General features: G+C 45.0%; 2 protein-coding genes and 1 long non-coding RNA gene across 3 annotated transcripts in view; 2 read left to right on the top strand and 1 right to left on the bottom strand.

Annotated features, from left to right (window-relative positions):
* The window catches only part of LOC140846980 (zinc finger protein 541-like), a 41666-nt gene extending 31941 nt beyond the window's left edge, over window positions 1-9725 (top strand). Inside the window, 5 exon segments of the mRNA XM_073225597.1 lie at window positions 231-331; window positions 1509-1584; window positions 2141-2229; window positions 8263-8403; window positions 8564-9725. Of these exon segments, the coding sequence (XP_073081698.1) occupies window positions 231-331; window positions 1509-1584; window positions 2141-2229; window positions 8263-8403; window positions 8564-8848 (692 nt within the window). The 3' untranslated portion in view covers window positions 8849-9725.
* Window positions 9726-9771: 46 nt separating this feature from the next.
* The window catches only part of LOC140846979 (uncharacterized), a 64966-nt gene continuing 56793 nt past the window's right edge, over window positions 9772-17944 (bottom strand). The window contains exon 4 of the mRNA XM_073225596.1: window positions 9772-10283. Coding sequence (XP_073081697.1) covers window positions 10217-10283 — 67 coding nt within the window. The 3' untranslated portion in view covers window positions 9772-10216. The remainder of the gene's footprint in view (window positions 10284-17944) is intronic.
* On the top strand, window positions 10309-16306 carry LOC140847018 (uncharacterized). Its single transcript, XR_012126601.1, has 3 exons — window positions 10309-11977; window positions 12397-12843; window positions 13495-16306. It is a non-coding gene; the product is annotated as an uncharacterized lncRNA (long non-coding RNA).

Genomic DNA, 17944 nt, shown 5'->3' with positions numbered 1-17944 from the left:
CCCCCCATTCTCCTCATGCAGTAACCAGCCAGGCCATCCTGAGCAGGTGCCAGGAGCAGTGTTTCTGCCCTTCCTCCCTGTCCTTCCCTTTGCCTGCTTTTCAGGGAGCTGTGAGGGAGACAGGGACAAGGAGCCCCTCTCTGTGCTTTTGGGGACGTCTCCTCTCGGCATTCACTGACTCCCTGTGTCTCCCTCTCTCACACTCTTCTGGGGACGTTTGCTGTGCACAGTGACTGAGCTCTGCAAGATGGCCACCAGCGCAATGCCAGGAGGGGGCACCAACCTGGAACTCGCTCTGCACTGCCTGCACGAGGCCCAGGGCGATGTCCCGGTGAGCTGGAGGCAGGGGCGGGCTTGGCGGGTCCCTGGGAAGCCCCTGCTCTCCTGAGGCTGGGGATCTGGTGCATGTAATGTGCCCTCTGTGGGCTTTGTGGCTCATGAAAACTAAAGAAAGACCAACCATCCTTCTCCCCAGTGGCTGTGGGGTTGATGTTGTTGTCAGTTGTAGGGCAAATGTGCAGATGGGGCCCAGTTAGTCAGTTATTTACCTGGGGCAGCAGCAGAGCACCAGGTTCCTCCGAGATCCCAGGGGCAGGGGGAGAGGAGCCGAGTAGACTGACAGGTCCTGCACTGATCTGGTTTATCGATGGAGCTTTACCTTTTTGATTAAAATCCCAAGTACGAAAACTCCTGATGCAACAACAATATCTGCTTCCTCCAAGGACCCACTTCACAATCCTGAAGTTTAGAAAGTAAAAATTCCAACTCTGAGTAGCGGAAAGGGGGGTCATGTCACCCAAGGTAGGGCCCCAGGAGTCAGTATTGGCAACTGTACTTTTCTTCAAGTTGCAAGGCAGTGGCTGCCACATAGTGGGTGCTCAGCAGAGTAACCAGCACATGTGTGTTTCCCTCATGAGTGTTGTGGCCCTGGGGCAGGGCTGGCTTTGGGGCCCCCCTTGGTCTAATGCTCTGCTTCCACCATTTTTGAAATTAACAAATTTTCAAAAAGCCTGCAATTTCATTTTGCACTGGGCCCTGCAGGTTCCGTGGCCAGTCCCAATCGGGTTGACACTGTTGAGTGAGACAAAATCCTTCTCCATGGGGCTTGCATTTTAATTTTAGGACAGTCAAAGGGAAATCTGTTTTTAAAAGTTGTTAGTGATTAGTTCTATGAAGAAAATAAACTGGCACAGCCAGGGCTCCTACAAATGCCAGTCCTTCACGAAGGAAGGAGCTGGCACAAGAGTAAATCTGCACACTGCTTCATTCGTCAAGAAAACCCTACTATTAGAAAAACCCCAGCTGCACTCAGTATGAGTAGTGACAGAGCCGGTACGTCCACATGCAGTTTGCAGGCTGTGGCCAGTCCACGGCCCCACTACGCGCTGAGTAGCCCTGGAGTGAGGGAGGCTTTAGGGAGGCCTGTGTTTCTCAATGTAAGGATGAAGGCAGGCCTCCACCTCACCTTCCCTCCCTCAGAAAGTAGCCCGCTTTCCTTCCTGCTCCAGGTGGCCCTAGACACCCTGATACACGGAGGACCCCAGAAGCTGCCAACTCACCCGCTGGCCGACTACCACTACACAGGTACTGGAGCAAGGCTGCGGGAGTGGCTGTGCCCGGCTACTTCCCGGGAGCCAGTCGGTCTCGGCGGCAGGCTCTGTTTGTGCCCCTGGGTGTGCTCTTGGGGCCCTCCTTCTCCTGCCTTTCCAGAAGGGCCTTTCCTCTCCGGGGGATCTCAGTGGGTGCCTGTCTCTCCTGGCTGGGTCCTCCCTTCCCCCTTCCAGTACAGTGGTTCCCTCAGGGGCTGTGCCCAGCCAGGAAGGGGATCCCTTGGCCAGGGAGAGGTGAAGGCGGGCTCAGATTCAGTGGCTGAGCACCCCAACCTGGGATTCAGGCAACTGGGGGTCCCTGCCTCCCGTTGGCAAGTCTGTTAACCAATGGAAGCCTTGTTACTGCATCTGTAACGTGGGGATAGTATTGGTCCCAACCTGCTAAGGTTTTTCTAAGGATTGTATGAGACAAAACAGAATTCTTGGCACATACTTGGTACTCGGTAACGACAGATTTAAAAAGGGCAGGCTGCATTTCCCCCATGGCTGTGGCCGCAGAACTGTCCTTTTCCCTCCTGTTTCTCTGATAGGTTCAGACGTCTGGACCTCCCAGGAGAAGGTTCTGTTTAATAAGGCATTCCAGGCTCACAAAAAGAACTTCCACTTGATACACAAGATGGTAAGGTGTACGTGGGTGGGCTGGTGTAGACAAGCCCTCGACTCACACCGCTGAGCTGAGCTAGAGCTGGAGGGCCTATCGGGGTGACACGCTGTTCACACTGTAAACAGTTGGTAATTTAAAAAAGCCACTGATGTGAACAATGCCAGACAGTACAGAAATGCCATCATGTGCTCAAAGCCCTCCACACCCATCCCCATCATCCTGCTTCTGAATGATGACCTCTGACTTTGGCTGGGCACCTCAGGCATTTCCCCGTACAGATCTTACGTGCATATACACATGTATTTAGGAAAGTATGCAATCATACTACACTTAATGTCTGCTGATGTTTTTTGTTCTTTTAACTTGATATACACAAAACTGCACGTAACAAAAAATGTACTATTTCATGTTTTGACATATTTATACCTGCAAAACCATCACCATAGTCAAGATAAGAAACACATTCATCACCCCCAAAAGTTTCCTCCTGTCCCCTTGGTAAATCCCTTTTTCCTACCACCCCTGTCCCTCCCTAATCACCTCCTTATCTTCTTTCTGTCACTCCAAATTAGTTTGCATTTTCCAGAGTTTTCTATCTGTCCTGAAGCATGTGCACTGCTTGTCTGCCTTGTGTGACTTCTTACACTCAGCACCATTGTTTTGAGGTTCATCCATGTTATTGTGTGGACCCTTTTTCTTGCTGAGGAGTATTCCATTGTGTGGATGTAACACAGTTCATTTAATCATTCACCTATTGATGGACATCTGTGGGGTTTCCAAGTTATCTGCAATTATAAATAAAGCTTCTGTGAATATTCACATTCAAATCTCTACATGAACAAGTACTGTAGGTTGGGGGGGAGGGCAGCAAATACTGAGGAAAGAAATGAGTGGCTCACATGGTAGGTGTACATTTAACTTTTCAAGAAAGTGCCAAACTTAAGCAAAGGGGCTGTACCATTTCACATTCCCACCAGCAGGTACAAGAGTTCCAGTTGCTCCACAACATCTCCAGCACTTGATATGGTCGGTTTTTTTAATCGTAGCCATTCTAATGAGTATGCAGTGGTATCTCACCGCGTTTCCCCCTGACTAATGTTGCTGAACAACTTTTCATGTGCTTGTTTGCTATCTGTGAGCCTTCTTTGGTGTCTGTTTGCTTCTTTGCCTTTGTTTTCACTGGGATGTTTGTGTTTTTATTGAGTTGTAGGAGTTCATTATTTGTTCTGGGCACAAGTCTTTTATCCAGATATATGCTTTGCAAGTATTTTCTCCCAATCTGTAGCTTTTTAGTCTTTTAACAGTGTCTTTTGAAGAAAGTTTTAAATTTTAATGAAATTCTATTGATTGTTTTTTCTTTCATGGACCGTGATTTTGGTGTTGTATCTAAGAAATCTTTGCCTAACTCAAAGTCACAGAGTTTTTCCTCTATGGCTTCTAGAAGCTTTATAGCTTTAGGCTTTACATTTAGATGCATGGTCCTTTCGGGGTTAGTTTTTGTATGTAGGGCATGGTATGGATTGCAGTTCCATCTTTTCCTGTGGATATTTAGTTGTTCCAGTGCCTTTTGTTGAAGAGGCCATATTTTCTCCACTCAGCTGCCTTTGTACAGTGTCAGATAGCAGTTGGCTGTATATGTATGGGTTCTTTTTATATGTATTGTTGGATTCTATTTGTTAAAACTGTCTCTGGAATTCCCCTCCCCCCCCCCGTGTCCATGGTGGGCACTGGCCTGTAGCTGTCTCTCCTGTGGTGCGTTTGTCTGCCTTTGGGATGGGGGTAGTGCTGACCTTGTAGAATGAGTTCAGAAGTGTTCCCTCCACTTCAATTTTTTGTGGGAAGAGTTTGTTTAGAATTGGATTACTTCTTCCTTCCTTAAATATTTGGGCCTGCAGCTTTCTTTGTGGGGAGGTTTTGAAGTGCAAATTCAACTTATTTAACAGATATATGGCTACTCAGGTTATCAATGTCCTTTTGAGTGAACCTTGGTAGTTTTTATCTTTCAAGGACTTTTGTACATTTCTTCTAAGTTGTCTGATGTATTAGCATAAAGTTGTTTATTATATTCTTATATTCTCCTTTTTGAATTTATAGACTATAGTGATAGCCCCTCTCTCATTCCTGGTATCAGTAATATATCTTTTTATTCTGATCTGACTAAAGGCTTATAAATTTTACTGATTTTCTCAAAAAACCAGTTTTGGCTTCCTGGTTTTCCTCTATTTGGTTTATTTATTCTGCTATTTCTTCTGTTTGCTTTGTGTTTAAATTGCTCTTCTTTTACTAGTTTCTGAAAATGGAAGCTGAGCTCATTGATTTCAGACCATTCTTCTTCCCAAACATGGGTTTGTAGTGCTGTAAGTTTCCCTCAAAGTACTTCTTTGATAAGTTTTCTTATTTTGGGTTTTCATTTTTACTCAATTCAAAATACCTTTTCATCTCCCTTTTGATTTCTTTTTTGAAGTATGAATATTTAGAAGTATGTTAGTCTCCAAATGTTTGAGGATTTTGCATAGTTCTTCAGTTAACTGATTTTTCACTTAATGCCATTGTGACCAGAGAAATACTTTGCATGACTTAATCCTTTTAAATTTATTGACCCTTTTTTATAGTCCAGAACATGGTTTACCTCTTGGTAAATGTTCTTCGTACACTTGAAGGTGGTGTACCTGCTGTGGGTGAGTGGAGCTCTATAAATGAGAATTCATTGTGGCTCAGAGTGTGGTTTAGGTCTTCCACCCCTTTACTGTCTAATTGTTTCAGCAATTGTTGAGAATGGGATATTAAAATGTTTTCCTATAATTGTGGGTCTATTTTTCCCCAAAGTTCTATAATTTTTTGCTTCATACATTTTGAAGCCCTGATATAGACATATGAACTTTTAGGATTCTTATGTCTTCTTGATTAATTGACCCTTATATCATTATGAAATTATTTACTTTATCTCTGGAAGTACTATTTGCTCTGAAATCTACTTTTTTCTGATATTAGTATATCCAACCTCTCCAGCTTTCTTCAAAATGGGTGCTAGCATGCTATATCATTTTTCTTCATCTTACTTTTAAACTTTTTAGCCTTTACAGCTAAAGTGTGTTCTTATAAATAACATGTGTTCGGTGTTGCTTTTTTATTTCCTATTAAATATTCAGCCTTTTAAATCAGGGTGTTTAGAACATTCACATTCAATGTTGTTATTGAATGGTTAGGTTTAAGTCCATCATCTTGCTATTTGTTTTCTGTTTGTCCCATCTGTTGTTTATTTCCCCTTTCCACTTTTTCTGCCTTCTTTTGGCCGAAAAAATTAATGTAGTAAATTGTAGGATTCTGTTTTATCTCCTTTGTCAGCTTATTGGCTATAACTGTATTTTATTATTTTGGTGGTTGCTTTAGGGTTAATAGTCTGCATCACTAACTCACCCCAGTCTCCCTTCCAGTGACTTGATAACATTTCATGTGCAGAATGACAACCTTCCAGTAGTGAACTTACATTTCTCCTCCTGGCCTTTATACAATTGTTGTTATGCATTTCACTTTACATATGTTGTAAACCCCACTATACATTGTTGATATTTTTGCTTAAATGGTCAATTATTTATAGAGCGCTTTAAATAATAAGATGTCTTATATAGTCACCCATGTACTTACATTTTCATTGCTCCACATTCCTTTATGTAGATGCATATTTCCATCTAGTATCATTTTCCAGAAGGAAATAAATGTAAGTCATTTAGCATTTCTTAAAGTGCAGATTTGCCAATAATGAATTTTTCCAGCTTTTGTATAGCTAAAAAAGAACCTTTATTTGGCCCTCATTTCTGAAAGATATCTTTGTTAAGTGTGGAATTCTAGCTTGACAGGTCTTTTTTCTGTAATTTAAAGAGGTAATTTACTTTCTTCTGGCTTTTATTATTTTTCATAAGAAATCTCCAGATTTCTGTGTCTTTGGTCCTCTGCATATAACATGTCTTTTTTTTTCTGGCTGGCTATTTGTCAGAATTTCTCTTTATCACTGGCTTTGAGCAATTTTATTATGATGGGCTTTGGTGTGCTTTCTTCATTTTTCTTTCTTGTGCTTGCAGTTTGTTGAGCTTGTATCTGTGGGTTTATAGTTTTCCTTACATTTGGGGAAATTCAGTATTGTTCAAACACTTCTTGCATCCCCCCTTCTGCTTTGAGGGCTCCACTTAGTGGGCGCTGGGCTTCCTGCAGTTGTCTGGGAGTCACTGATGCTCTTTTCATTTCGGCTGATTCTTTTTTCTCTGTGTGTTTCATATTGGATGATTTTTATTGCTCTATTTCTAAGTTCAGTAATCCTTTCTCTGCAGTATCTAATCTGCAGTGTAGTTTTCATCTCAGATATTGTAATTTTAATCTCTAGGAGTTCTTTTTGGGTCTCATTAGTGTCCCATGTCTCTATTTAACTGTTTCAACATATAATGTACAATTATAATGACTTTTAGTGCCCTTTCCTGCTAATTCTAACATCTGTGTCCATTCTGGATTGATTTTGATGGATTGATTTTTTTCCCATTATATGTCATATTTTCCTGCTTTCTATGCCTGGTAATTTTTCAGTGGATTCCCGGCATTGTGAATGATAGCTTGTTGAGGGCTGGATATTTTTGTATTCTTAGTAAGTATTCTTGAACTTTGTTCTGGTACATGGTTGCTTGAAAACAGCTTGTTCCTTTTGGGCACTGGTTTTGGATTTGTTTAAATTGGACCATTTTTGTCTAAGGCTAATTATTCCTCATTACGGAGGCAAAAGCCTCCGAATTTCTCTATCAATGTCCCATGAACTATGAGTTTTTTCCCACCCCAGCGGGTGGAAACCAGGTGCTATTCCTGGCCCTGTGTGAGGTGCCTTTTCATCTAATTCTTTCAGGTGGTTCTTTACCCAGTTTTGGGCCACCTCATATGCCCATGCTGGTCAGCACGTGGCTGAATGCTGGAGGGGAGCGCCCCCCAGATCTCTGGAAGTTTCCTCTGAGCAGCTTTTCCCTGTCCTGCCTTGTCCTGTGAACTCTCACCGCCTTGTTCTCCCAGAACCCTCCCTCCCATCTCAGCTCAGGAAGCCCACCTGGCTCTGCCTGGACCCCTCTCCCCAGGCCACGGCCTGGAAACTCTCCCAGGGTGTAGTGTGTTGGGACAGTGGGGGCTTATTTTCTGTCTCTCAGAAAGACTTGTTCTTGGCCTGCCTAGCATCTTACCAAACATTATTTCAGACATTTTGACTGTTTCTTCTCATTGTTTTGAACGGGAAGGTCAGTGTAGCTCCTGTTGCTCCATCTTGTTTGGAAGCAGAAGTCCAACTTCTTTTTTTTTCTTCTAACCGAGTGATATTTCTTAGGCAGAGAATTTACTACTTTGGCTCCTAGTCTTTGAAGATATACAGAGCTGAAAAAATTTCACATGGAGAAAGTATTTTCTGAAGTGAGCCCCACACCTTAACTGGCCAATTTAATTTTCTTGAGAAATCGTCTTCCTAGAGCAATTAAACTTTCCTGTTCCGTTTTGATTTTACAGAAGTTATTATTAATGGTGTCCATTCTTAGTGGAGGGAGAGCACATGGTGAGATCTGAATGCCCTAGGATAAGACTGTGCCCTCAAAATCCTCTAGTCTCATGGGCCCCTTATCTCTGTGCTGCAGGGCACTGCCTGGCTGTTGCAAAGGCTTTGTGGAATCTGCTGATGAGGGCATCCTGCTGCAGGGAGTCCCAGTTGGTAAAGGTATAGCCATTAGGCCTGATGTCACAGTGAGCGCCTGTGTAGTGAGCCCTCGTGTACACCTTACTGTAGGGAAGTCCTCCCAGGATTGACTTGGGGCTCAGAGAGCATGCAGAGCTTGGACGGTCCTGGCTATGGCGGCTTCACCCTGAGCCCCTCATCACCAGCAGGACTCTGTGCTTCTGTGCTCCTTGTAGCCCAGGGGCGTGCCAAGCCCAAGGGGAGAGACATTCCAGGAGAGCTTTCAGAAAGTTCCCAGCCCCACGGCGAGGGGGCGTGTGAGGCAGTGCCCAAAGCCCGCTGCTGTTTTCTTTCACCAGGTCCAGACAAAGTCGGTGGCCCAGTGTGTAGAATATTACTACACCTGGAAAAAAAAGATCAGGTTTGCCTATGTTCGGGCCCCAGGCCTGGAAAATGGGGTCAAAAGAAAGCTGGATGAGGCAGACAGAACAGAAACAAAGGTAGGGGATTCTGGGGCAAGGGGTCTCACTGGAGTTCAGGGCTGGTCTGGACAGCTACTGACCACCCAGTCGGGGTGGGAAGGGGCCCCTACAGAGGAAAGCATCTCCCTCAGAAGGGTGGAAGGTCGGCACCCTGATGTCATTTCTGCCCCTTCTGCAGACCACTTGCAGCCCTAAGAAGAGACGCCACCGATGTCCAACCCCTGAGTTGAGGACAGAGATAGAAATTTGCAGGGGACAAGGCATCATCACCACCAGCCCAAGTGCTGCTCCCAGGCGGACCCCTGAGCCTCCGGGGCATGGCCAGGGCCAAGGCGCTTTTCCCTGCAGGGAATGTGAGAGGTGGGCACAAGCGCTGTCCCCGGATGCACCCACACAGCCTGCCCTCTGTCTCCATGGGCCCTCAGCCCACCTTCGCCCTGCTCTGACCCATGTCCTCTGCTGACTCTGCAGGGTATTTGACAAGATCCGGAGTCGAAATGCCCACATGAGGCAGCACCGGCCTCAGGACCCCGTGGAACCAACTGTAAGGGCAGAGAGACCAGCGAAGGCCTTTAAGCTGAAAGAGGAGGAGAAGGAGGAGGAAGGGGAGCTGGGGCCTGACATGGGCCCCTTGCAGGGGTGATTTGGGCCGTGAGCCGGGGCAAGGCAGCAAGTCATCGGGATGAGGACCTCGGGCCCTTTCACTTCTCTCTTCAGCCTTCCCGAGGTGTTCAGGGCATCCCTCTGCCTCCACCCCCACTCCCCTGCCCCCCACTGACCAGCCCAGCTTGCAAACACAGCGGGCATTGGCCATCAACAGGCAGAGCGCTGCCATCATTGGACACTGACATCCTTGCCAGCTGGTGCCAGAGGCTCCGTTCTCTTTAGGTCAATAGTCTCTCCCCTTCTATTCTCTGGAGCAGAGAGCCTTGTGTGGGGAAACATGTTCGATCTGAGTCCTCACCAATCTTTGCCTCAATTTTGGGGTTTCGTTACATCTGTTAGAGAAGGCCGAGGTGTGGACACCCAGTGGGAAAATAACTCCGGATCTCCCAACATGTCAGACTCCTCATCAGGAGAGTGTGCCCTCTGCATTTAGCCCCTACTCTGACAATGACTTTGTACATTCTTAAGTTTTTTTTGTACAAGTCAATTTGTAAATCTTATTAAATTGTGTTGTTAAGCAGCTATCTTCTGGCTTCTCTGGCCTCTTGAGTCAACAAAGGCTTTAAGGCTCCTGCCAGTAACCAGCACCACAGAAACGAGTGAGCTTAGTCTCTGGAGGGGCCGGGTCCCCATACATTCCGGGAACCGGCCCTGAGGTGCCCACTGCAGTGTGTGTCAGCACCCAGTCCATGCAGCGGACCCGCAGAGACACAGGAGGGACACAGGTGCTCCCCTCAGGTAGCTCACATTTTAGGAGCAGGAGAGCAGCAGGAATAAATAACCAAAGAAGTGGTTTTAGCTATTGCTTTGGGCCATAAGGACAGAAGTGTCAGCAGCGTAGTGACCAGCAGTCAGGACATGACGGGGGTTCCAGTGTGTCCGGGGTGAAGTCAGGGTCTGCCAGCAGCGGCCAGCTCACCATGCGGATCGCAGCGGGGACGCGGATCACCTCCTCCTGCCCCGAGGTCCAAACCAGAGGGCACAGGAAAGAGCACGTTCCTCCCTCCTTCCTCGTGTCCCTTTTTAAGAGCGGGGAGAGCTTGTAACGGTCTCCAGAAGAATGCCTCTGGGTCCATTGGTCAGGACAGGGGCCCATGCTTTTTCTAAACTGATCCTGGCAGTAGGAAGCGATATGGCCGCAGTCATCCTGATATCCAAGGTCTCCTCAGGACCGGGGGAAACCAGCATGTTCGCTCAGGTTTCCTGCCACCTGACGAAAGCGGAAATTCTTCCTGCCAGGAAAAGAAGAGGAAGCATGAGTGGCTACTGGGTCGGCAGCCCTTGCGTCCACCACAAGGTGACGGGAGGAAAATAAGGCAGGGACTCAAATCCTAAAGAGTGACCAGGGTGTGGCAGATGGCGTTAGGGGGACGGCCAGGGAAGGCCACCCAGAGGAGGCTGCTGGGGCCACGGTCTGGACTCCAGGCCACGGCATGGCAAGTGCTGCCATGGGAACTAGCGGAGTGTTAAAAGCTCTGTGGCTGCTGTGCCGAGGTTGCAGGTGGGAAGACGGCAAGCCTGGAGAGGTGACAGAGGCTCTCAGAGACGACGGTGGCCTGGGCTGGGTAGCCATAAAGAGGGACAGAAACTCAGGGATTACAGATGCATCTCAGGAGACTCGGACTTACTGATGGGTCACGCTGTGAGAAACCCACTCACTGGTCCAAATTCAGTAAGTGGACATGGAGACAAAGAGGAGAGCGGTGCGAGGCTTTAATGACGGTCTTGCAGGATTGGGAGTCTAGTGGGTACGCACACCTGGGGAGTTTGGCCCCAGTAATTTACCTCCTAGTGCGCGAGTCCCTCCCCTGGTTCCTCATTGGCTGAGTACTGCAGGGTTCACATTCTTTCCCGGACGTCGCCTAAGCCAGTTACATCTTTCTTATTGGTACATTTAAAAAACTCAACCAGGTATAGCCAGGCCCTTATCAATTCCCACCCCTACTCTCAGCCTGAGCAGCTTCCATCACATGGCCTTTTGTTGATACCTTACTGTTAAAATGTTTTAATCCTCCTGGTGGGAGTAAATCACATTTAGGTTTTATGCTGTTTTCTAACGGCTGTGACAGTTTCTCAGGCTTTCCTTGTTTCGGATGCCTTAACAGCTTTGAGACGTCCTGGTCAGGTATTTTGGAGATTGTGCCTCAGTTGGAATTGTGTGTTTTTCTCATGATTAAACTGGAAGACCATAGAGGTGAAGTGCCACTGTCATCACATATTATTAAGGGCACATGTATCAATGTAATGATTTATCACTGTTGGTGTCAGCCTCAGCCACCTGGCTGGCAACGTTTGTCAGGTTTGTCCACCCTAAACTTGGTCTTCCTCCCCATACTGTACAGGAAGTCACTTAAGGAGGAAGGAGTTGTGCTCCACCTTTTTCATTTTGGTATTAATATACAATCACATGAGCAATATTGTGATTACGAGGTTCCCCTGTGTGGGATTGATGGGGTTGATACATAATTCAAGTAAGGTAGAAATCAAATGTATAAGCACACATGACTTGACTGTTTTTCCCACACACTCAGTTGATGTGTAATCAAGGACTGAGTGATGGGAACCAAAGCAGTTCTCATGGCTCGGAGCCATCTTCACACAGTTTGGTATCCTTGAGAAGCGTCGCGACCTTGGGCCAGACTCAAGGCCGGATAATGATGTTTGAGTTCATTGTAAGTTCATTTGCTCAGTAAACATGAGGAGTGTCTTCTCAGCATTGCTCTTGAGCTGTTACGCCTTGAGCCCCCTGGCTGACCCTTTCAGGTCTTCAACAACTCATCACGTCTCCTCCTTTGTCTGTGGCTTAGAGGCAGGGAGGGGACTGACTGGCAAGTGGGGCCGAACAGGGACCGTTGAAAGAGAAGGGAAGCTCCGCTCGGGCGACGCTTGACAGGCAGAGCGGGCAGCTCCGAAGATCGTTGATCTGGTAAGACTCCCGAGAAATCGCGCGTAGGGACAGCATCGAGACGTCAGGACACTATAATGGGCCAAACAGACCAAAGCAGCTAACCGGAGGACTATTTAAAATTACTCTGTGCCCTCCTAAAAACATCAGGAGTAAAAACTTCTAAGAAGGATTTGGCCCAATTGCATACATACATTAAAAAATATTGTTATTGGTTGCCACCACAGGGAACCCTCAAACAAATTGGGCTAATGTTGTGAGAGATCTTAAGAAAGCTCATGGACGGGCGATGCTATTCCTTGGCCTGTCTAGTCTTTATGTAACTTGATCACTCTCGCTTTGCAACCTTTACAAACTCCCCCTTTTTAGGGGCTCGCCCGGATAACCTCAGAGGTGAGTATCAGCACCCAAGCCTGCCTTTTCTCTCCCTGTCCTTATAGAAGGAAGCCGTCTGTGGCACACATCGGGCGCTCGTCAGCCACTTAAATGGGAGGAGCCTGGCTGCTGATGTCAAACTCTCGAGAGACAGTTTCCCCTGCGTCTCCCTCAGTGGATCCCCCATCTCCCTTGGGAGCCGGGAAAGTCAGCTGAGTGGAGGCCCGGATTCCCTTTCAGAGGCATCTCCTCGGATGCGAGGGACCGAGGAAGGCCATGGGCACCTGCGAGACTCTAGGCTGAGGCTGCACTTCAGCGGCTTCTGAAAGGCCCGCGTGTCTGGAATCAGATCCCGACAGCCCGACTGGGTGTCCGTGAGGAGCGCCTCTCTCTCTGCCTCTGACTTCCAGCCTGTTTCTTCAGCCTGCCCTTTCCTCTGAGTAAGGCAGGGGTGTCCCTAACTCTCTTCTAACTTCATCAGTCTCATGGAACCTGATGCTCACCCCCGCAAGGTAGGAGACCCACGCTTTGCTCTTATTCCTGACTTAATGCTGCACTCTTTATCTCATAAAATGTGTCTGGGCACCCGTTAGCCACTTAAAAGATGATTAGCCGCGGCTACCAGTCTTAAGTCTCCGGTGAAAAGTTTCCTGGTGTCTGCCGCTCCTTGATCCCCCACCTCTGGACGAACGGGAATGTCGGGGAGTGGTTGAGCCAATTTCCTACTTTCCTATCCTAATCGGCGGACTCCGAGGGTGGACTGGATCAGTAGACCGTGGTCCTTAGATCTCAGCTCCGGCTGATTGATCCTATGGCGCTGAGTGAACCTCCAGCTAGGCTGCTGCCTATGAGAAAGATGCAGATGATCCCGACCTCTTATCTCACAGATCAGATTTCTTACAGTAGGTGATTAGCAGGATAATTCCCAAGCAGTGAGAGAAACTGGTGTTTAAGGGTATAAACCCCACCATAAATGTCCGTAACAGTCTCTGAATTTTATCTCTCCCTTTGCAAGGGTTCCTCTGCTCCCTTTCAAAGCAGTCCTTTAAGGCCTGCGCCACTTTTTCCTGTGTAATGTAATGTAAGTGGTGTCTGTAAAGCCATCAAGCTGAAAGGGCAAACCAATAAGTAAATAACTCTATTCTGTTAACTCCTTTCCCTAGAGGCAGTCGTCCTGGAGCTAAGCATTTCCTTGTCTGCAGCCCCAGGGAAGCGAAACAACCCTGTGCCTCAGATCAGGACTCTAAGCAGTGAAGAAAAGTCACACAGTCCCTGCACTTATCAGACAGGCAGGGGCCTCTCGAGGAAGGACTAAAGCTCAGGCAGAAGAAACTAGGAAAACTGAGAGTAATTCAATCCCTAAACTCTAAGAAAGAAGTGTCTTATCTTCTGCACATAAACCTGGCCTCAACACAAACACTGATTAGAGAGGCTTGGCCCCTGAAAGAAGTATGCGATATAATGTTATGCAGCTAAATATATTTTGCCACAAGGAAAATAGTGAAAAGTCCCGTGCACTACTACAATATGGAAGTAGTTTTCTAAATTCCTTTAGTGAAAATCTATTCTACTTACTGGTTCATCATGATCCTTGAAAATTGGGAAGTCTTAAACTAGACTCCCTGAGGTAGAAGAAATTTATCTTTTACAACACAGCCTGGCTTTAAATGACTGGTGCTAGAATTGTACTTGCATTTCATTTCCAGCCCCCTGGACACACACAGTCCGTATCAGTTCAGAGCCTTTGTCGGCCCTGTTAGTCTGGGGCCATCTAAACCTTAACCCAGTTACGTAAACTGCTCGCCCTTAGAGTGTATTCTTGAAAACTGAAGTACTTTAATCAAGTAAGCTAAAAAGAAAGAAGGCAATTGAATATTAGTAACTCAAATCTTTAATCAGTTTGTCTGTGTATATGTTTATGTATGAAAAGTGTTGCTAACTGTAGTCATTATGTCTCTGTATGTTTGTGTGTCTAAGCATGTAAATGAAAAATACTTCCTACCTCTGGATGGTATTAATAAAAATTGATTTAAACACAGCGCTTGTGAACACTGAGCATTCTAAAACTTCCAGAAAATCTAATAAAAAATGTTAAGCATTAAAGCTAATTCAAGTTTAAGTGAAACGGACATGTCCTTATAGTTAACAACTGCCAAAGTTTACTTAAAGTCATATAAGTTGATGTTACCTGTTAAATATTTCAAGAAGATGCTTAAAGAAAAGCTTGACTTTGATGTTTGGTAAAAGTTTTATATGTAATCTGGCATGGTTGCTAAAAATAAGTAAACAAGTGTAGCAAATAAACATCTTAATAATAATACTGTATTAATGTATAATGGTATATATATCTGCAAACAGCCTGAGAATTTTTGTGGTAACCAAAATTCTTAAAGTTTGCTAAGTTATATACACATATTTTGTGCTTAATGAGAAATTGTGCTGTAAGGCACATTTCCAAAAATGATAAAATATGTTCATAGGTGTATCAATCTGAAGAATGCTAGTGTAACAGTTTACAGTGGCCTGTTTTTCAGTGTTCACTGAAGGTTAAGGTACCAAATGGTTTTAAGTTCTAGTGAAAACTACTTACTATAATAAGGAAAACATTTCTGTATGCTAAAGAATGTATGTTTTAATAAGAGAAGGTATAAGGAATAGAAATGCATTGTATAGGAAGAAAAAGAAGATAACTATTCAAAAGTATAGCTCTTTGTTTAAAGACAGTGAACACTGAATGTAAAAGGAATGTTGTAAAAAGTTTATAAAAAATTGATATAGTCATGCTATGTGAAAATAAAGGAAATAAATCTTGAAATCAAATACACAGCAAGACTAGAATTTTTGTTTGTTAAAAGAACAAGTTTATTTCTCTACCTTTAATGTTGAAAGATTGTAAAAAGTTTTCTGATTGTTTATTAAAGCAGTTTCTTATGCTTAAAGTCTCAATGAATTGTCTGAGTATTTAAGAAAATGAGATCTTAATATTAAAAAGACTAAGCTAAGTGTTGTTAACTACATAACCTGCATTTGCTTTTAAACTTTCTTATCATCATTCTGGTTAAATAATAAGTGTTATTTAATAACTATAATTCTATTTAGGCAGGTGCCTTAAAAACTTTTGACAACTTCCCAAGACCAAATTTAGAAAAGTGTTTTTACCTCTAATTAACTCTGATATTTTCCAGAGGGCCCCTGGAACATGTCAAAGGAATTTCTTCTCCTCATCAAGGAAAATATTTGACTAACTTGGCGTATTTCCCCGATATGTGTTTGCCGGGAGAGGACTGTCAAAGGGAATGATGCCAAACTTTAGTACTGAATGTTTTATGTTACAGAAATAGCACTCCTCCCCCTAAGACGCTTACTCCTGATGCCCAATTAAATTTACCTGTTAGCACTGCTAGCATCACTGACTGTGTATGTACTCACTGTACTCATGTACCCTCTTACTGTAATTCCACAATCAATGTAAAATGGTCTTCTGGGTATAGACTTCCAGATGGTTGGGTATTTTTGTGTAATGGCAAAACACATCAAGCCCTTTCTTCACGCTACCGAGGTGTTTGTGGGGTGGGACGCATTCTTCCTGATCTAATAGACCGTCTGGATATAAGCGTAAGAGTCGTCTCCGAGCTCTGCCGTCAGATTGTGATGAAAACTTGAAACTTGGAGACCCTGCTGCTGTTGCAGTTCCTCCTGCCGGTTCCTGGACTTGTCGTAGGAATGCAGAAAGAGATCCCTAAGCTGGCCTGTGCGTACAGCAAAACAACAAATTGGACTGCTTCTATATTATGGGAACTCAACCCAGAACTGGGAGAAGTGCGAGCTGCAGAGCCTCAGGATCGCGCTGCTGTGGACCGTCTGCTGTTAAAAGAGCACGTAGGATGTGAACAGTTTCCAAGAATGTGTGGTCTCAATTTGTCTGATTCTTCTCAAACTATTCAGAATCAATTAGATGATATCCATCATATTGTCAATAAGTTTTCACAAATGCCTGGGTTACCTGACTGGTTTTCTTGGTTTCGTTGGATATGGCCAGTAACTGTAGGCCTGCTTTTACTATGTATCTGTATTCCCACTTTGTTAATGTGTGTACGCAATTTAATTAGTAGTTTGTTAAAACCTATACATGCTTACGTTACTCTACAGGAAATCATGTCAAAGAAATAATCAATCTTCTCATATTCTCCTCCATCTGCTACTTCTATAGCTTTTTTTCTTCCTTTCAAAATACAGCTCTTTACTAGAATTCGTGCCTCATACTTAAAATTGCTGTGTATCATAATCCTTTTCACTGGCAAAGATGTCTTAAAGCAAGTGCTGGACATAAGCCACGGGGCATAAATCTGTAAAGAAGTGGAAAACTAACCTTTTCAAAGGATATTACTTCTCTCTCACTTACCAACTTTACATCTCCCTGTATGGCCCCGGAAGATGGCTGGTTAGCCAGAGACGGGTAAGATTCCTCAAGGGAGGAACAACCTAAGACAGGCACAGTCGCAGGGGGGCCATCAGGTGAGAGATGGGGGGCCAACAGAGGTGAGGCTTAGAACCTCAACCCCCCAGTTTTGAGAGAAATCTTCTGCACCCGTGGATGTTCTGTTGCCCTTGCCCAGCTCAGACCAAAACACAGTCTACAGGCACAGACCTGCTCACCTGCACCTACCCTCTAATTGCACTACATTTATTTTCTATCTTTGCTATCCTTTACATAAGTTCAAAACATAGACTTTTATTTTATACTGTAGAATGTAAAGAACTATTCTATGACAAAAAACCTTCTGTTAGAACTGGTTTACTTATTATACTCGTATATCTTAAAAGAAAAGGGGGATATGTGGGATTGATGGGGTTGATACATAATTCAAGTAAGGTAGAAATCAAATGTCTAAGCACACATGACTTGACTGTTTTTCCCACACACTCTGTTGATGTGTAATCAAGGACTGAGTGATGGGAACCAAAGCAGTTCTCATGGCTCAGAGCCACCTTCACACAGTTTGGTATCCTTGAGAAGCGTCGCAACCTTGGGCCTGACTCAAGGCCGGATAATGATGTTTGAGTTCATTGTAAGTTCATTTATTCAATAAATATGAGAAATGCCTTCTCGGCATTGCTCTTGAGCCCCCTGGCTAGTCCTTTCAGGTCTTCGACAACTCATTGCGTCTCCTCCCTTGTATGAAGCTTAGAGGCAGGGAAGGGAACACCATCCCTATTATCAAGTCCCCCCCACATACCCCCTTACAGTCACTGTCCATCAGCATAGTAAGATGCTATAGAGTCATTACTTGTCTTCTCTGTGGTATACTGTCTTCCCCATGTCCCCCCTCCACATTATGTGTGCTAATCGCAATGCCCCTTTATCCCCTTCTCCCTCCCTCCCCACCCCACCTCCCCAGTCCCTTTCCCTTTGGTAACTGTTAGTCCATTTTGGGTTCTGTGAGTCTGCTGCTGTTTTGTTCCCTCAGTTTTTCTCTTTGTTCTTATACTCCACAGGTGAGTGAAATCATTTGGTACTTGTCTTTCTCCACCTGGCTTTTTTCACTGGACATAATACCCTCTAGCTCCATCCATGTTGTTGCAAATGATAGGATTTGTTTTCTTATGGCTGAA

The sequence above is a fragment of the Manis javanica genome, chromosome 17 (assembly GCF_040802235.1).
Source record: "Manis javanica isolate MJ-LG chromosome 17, MJ_LKY, whole genome shotgun sequence".
Lineage (NCBI taxonomy): Eukaryota > Metazoa > Chordata > Mammalia > Pholidota > Manidae > Manis > Manis javanica.
The sequence above is the reverse complement of the archived record's forward strand: the minus strand, read 5'-3'. Positions and strand labels throughout refer to the sequence as shown.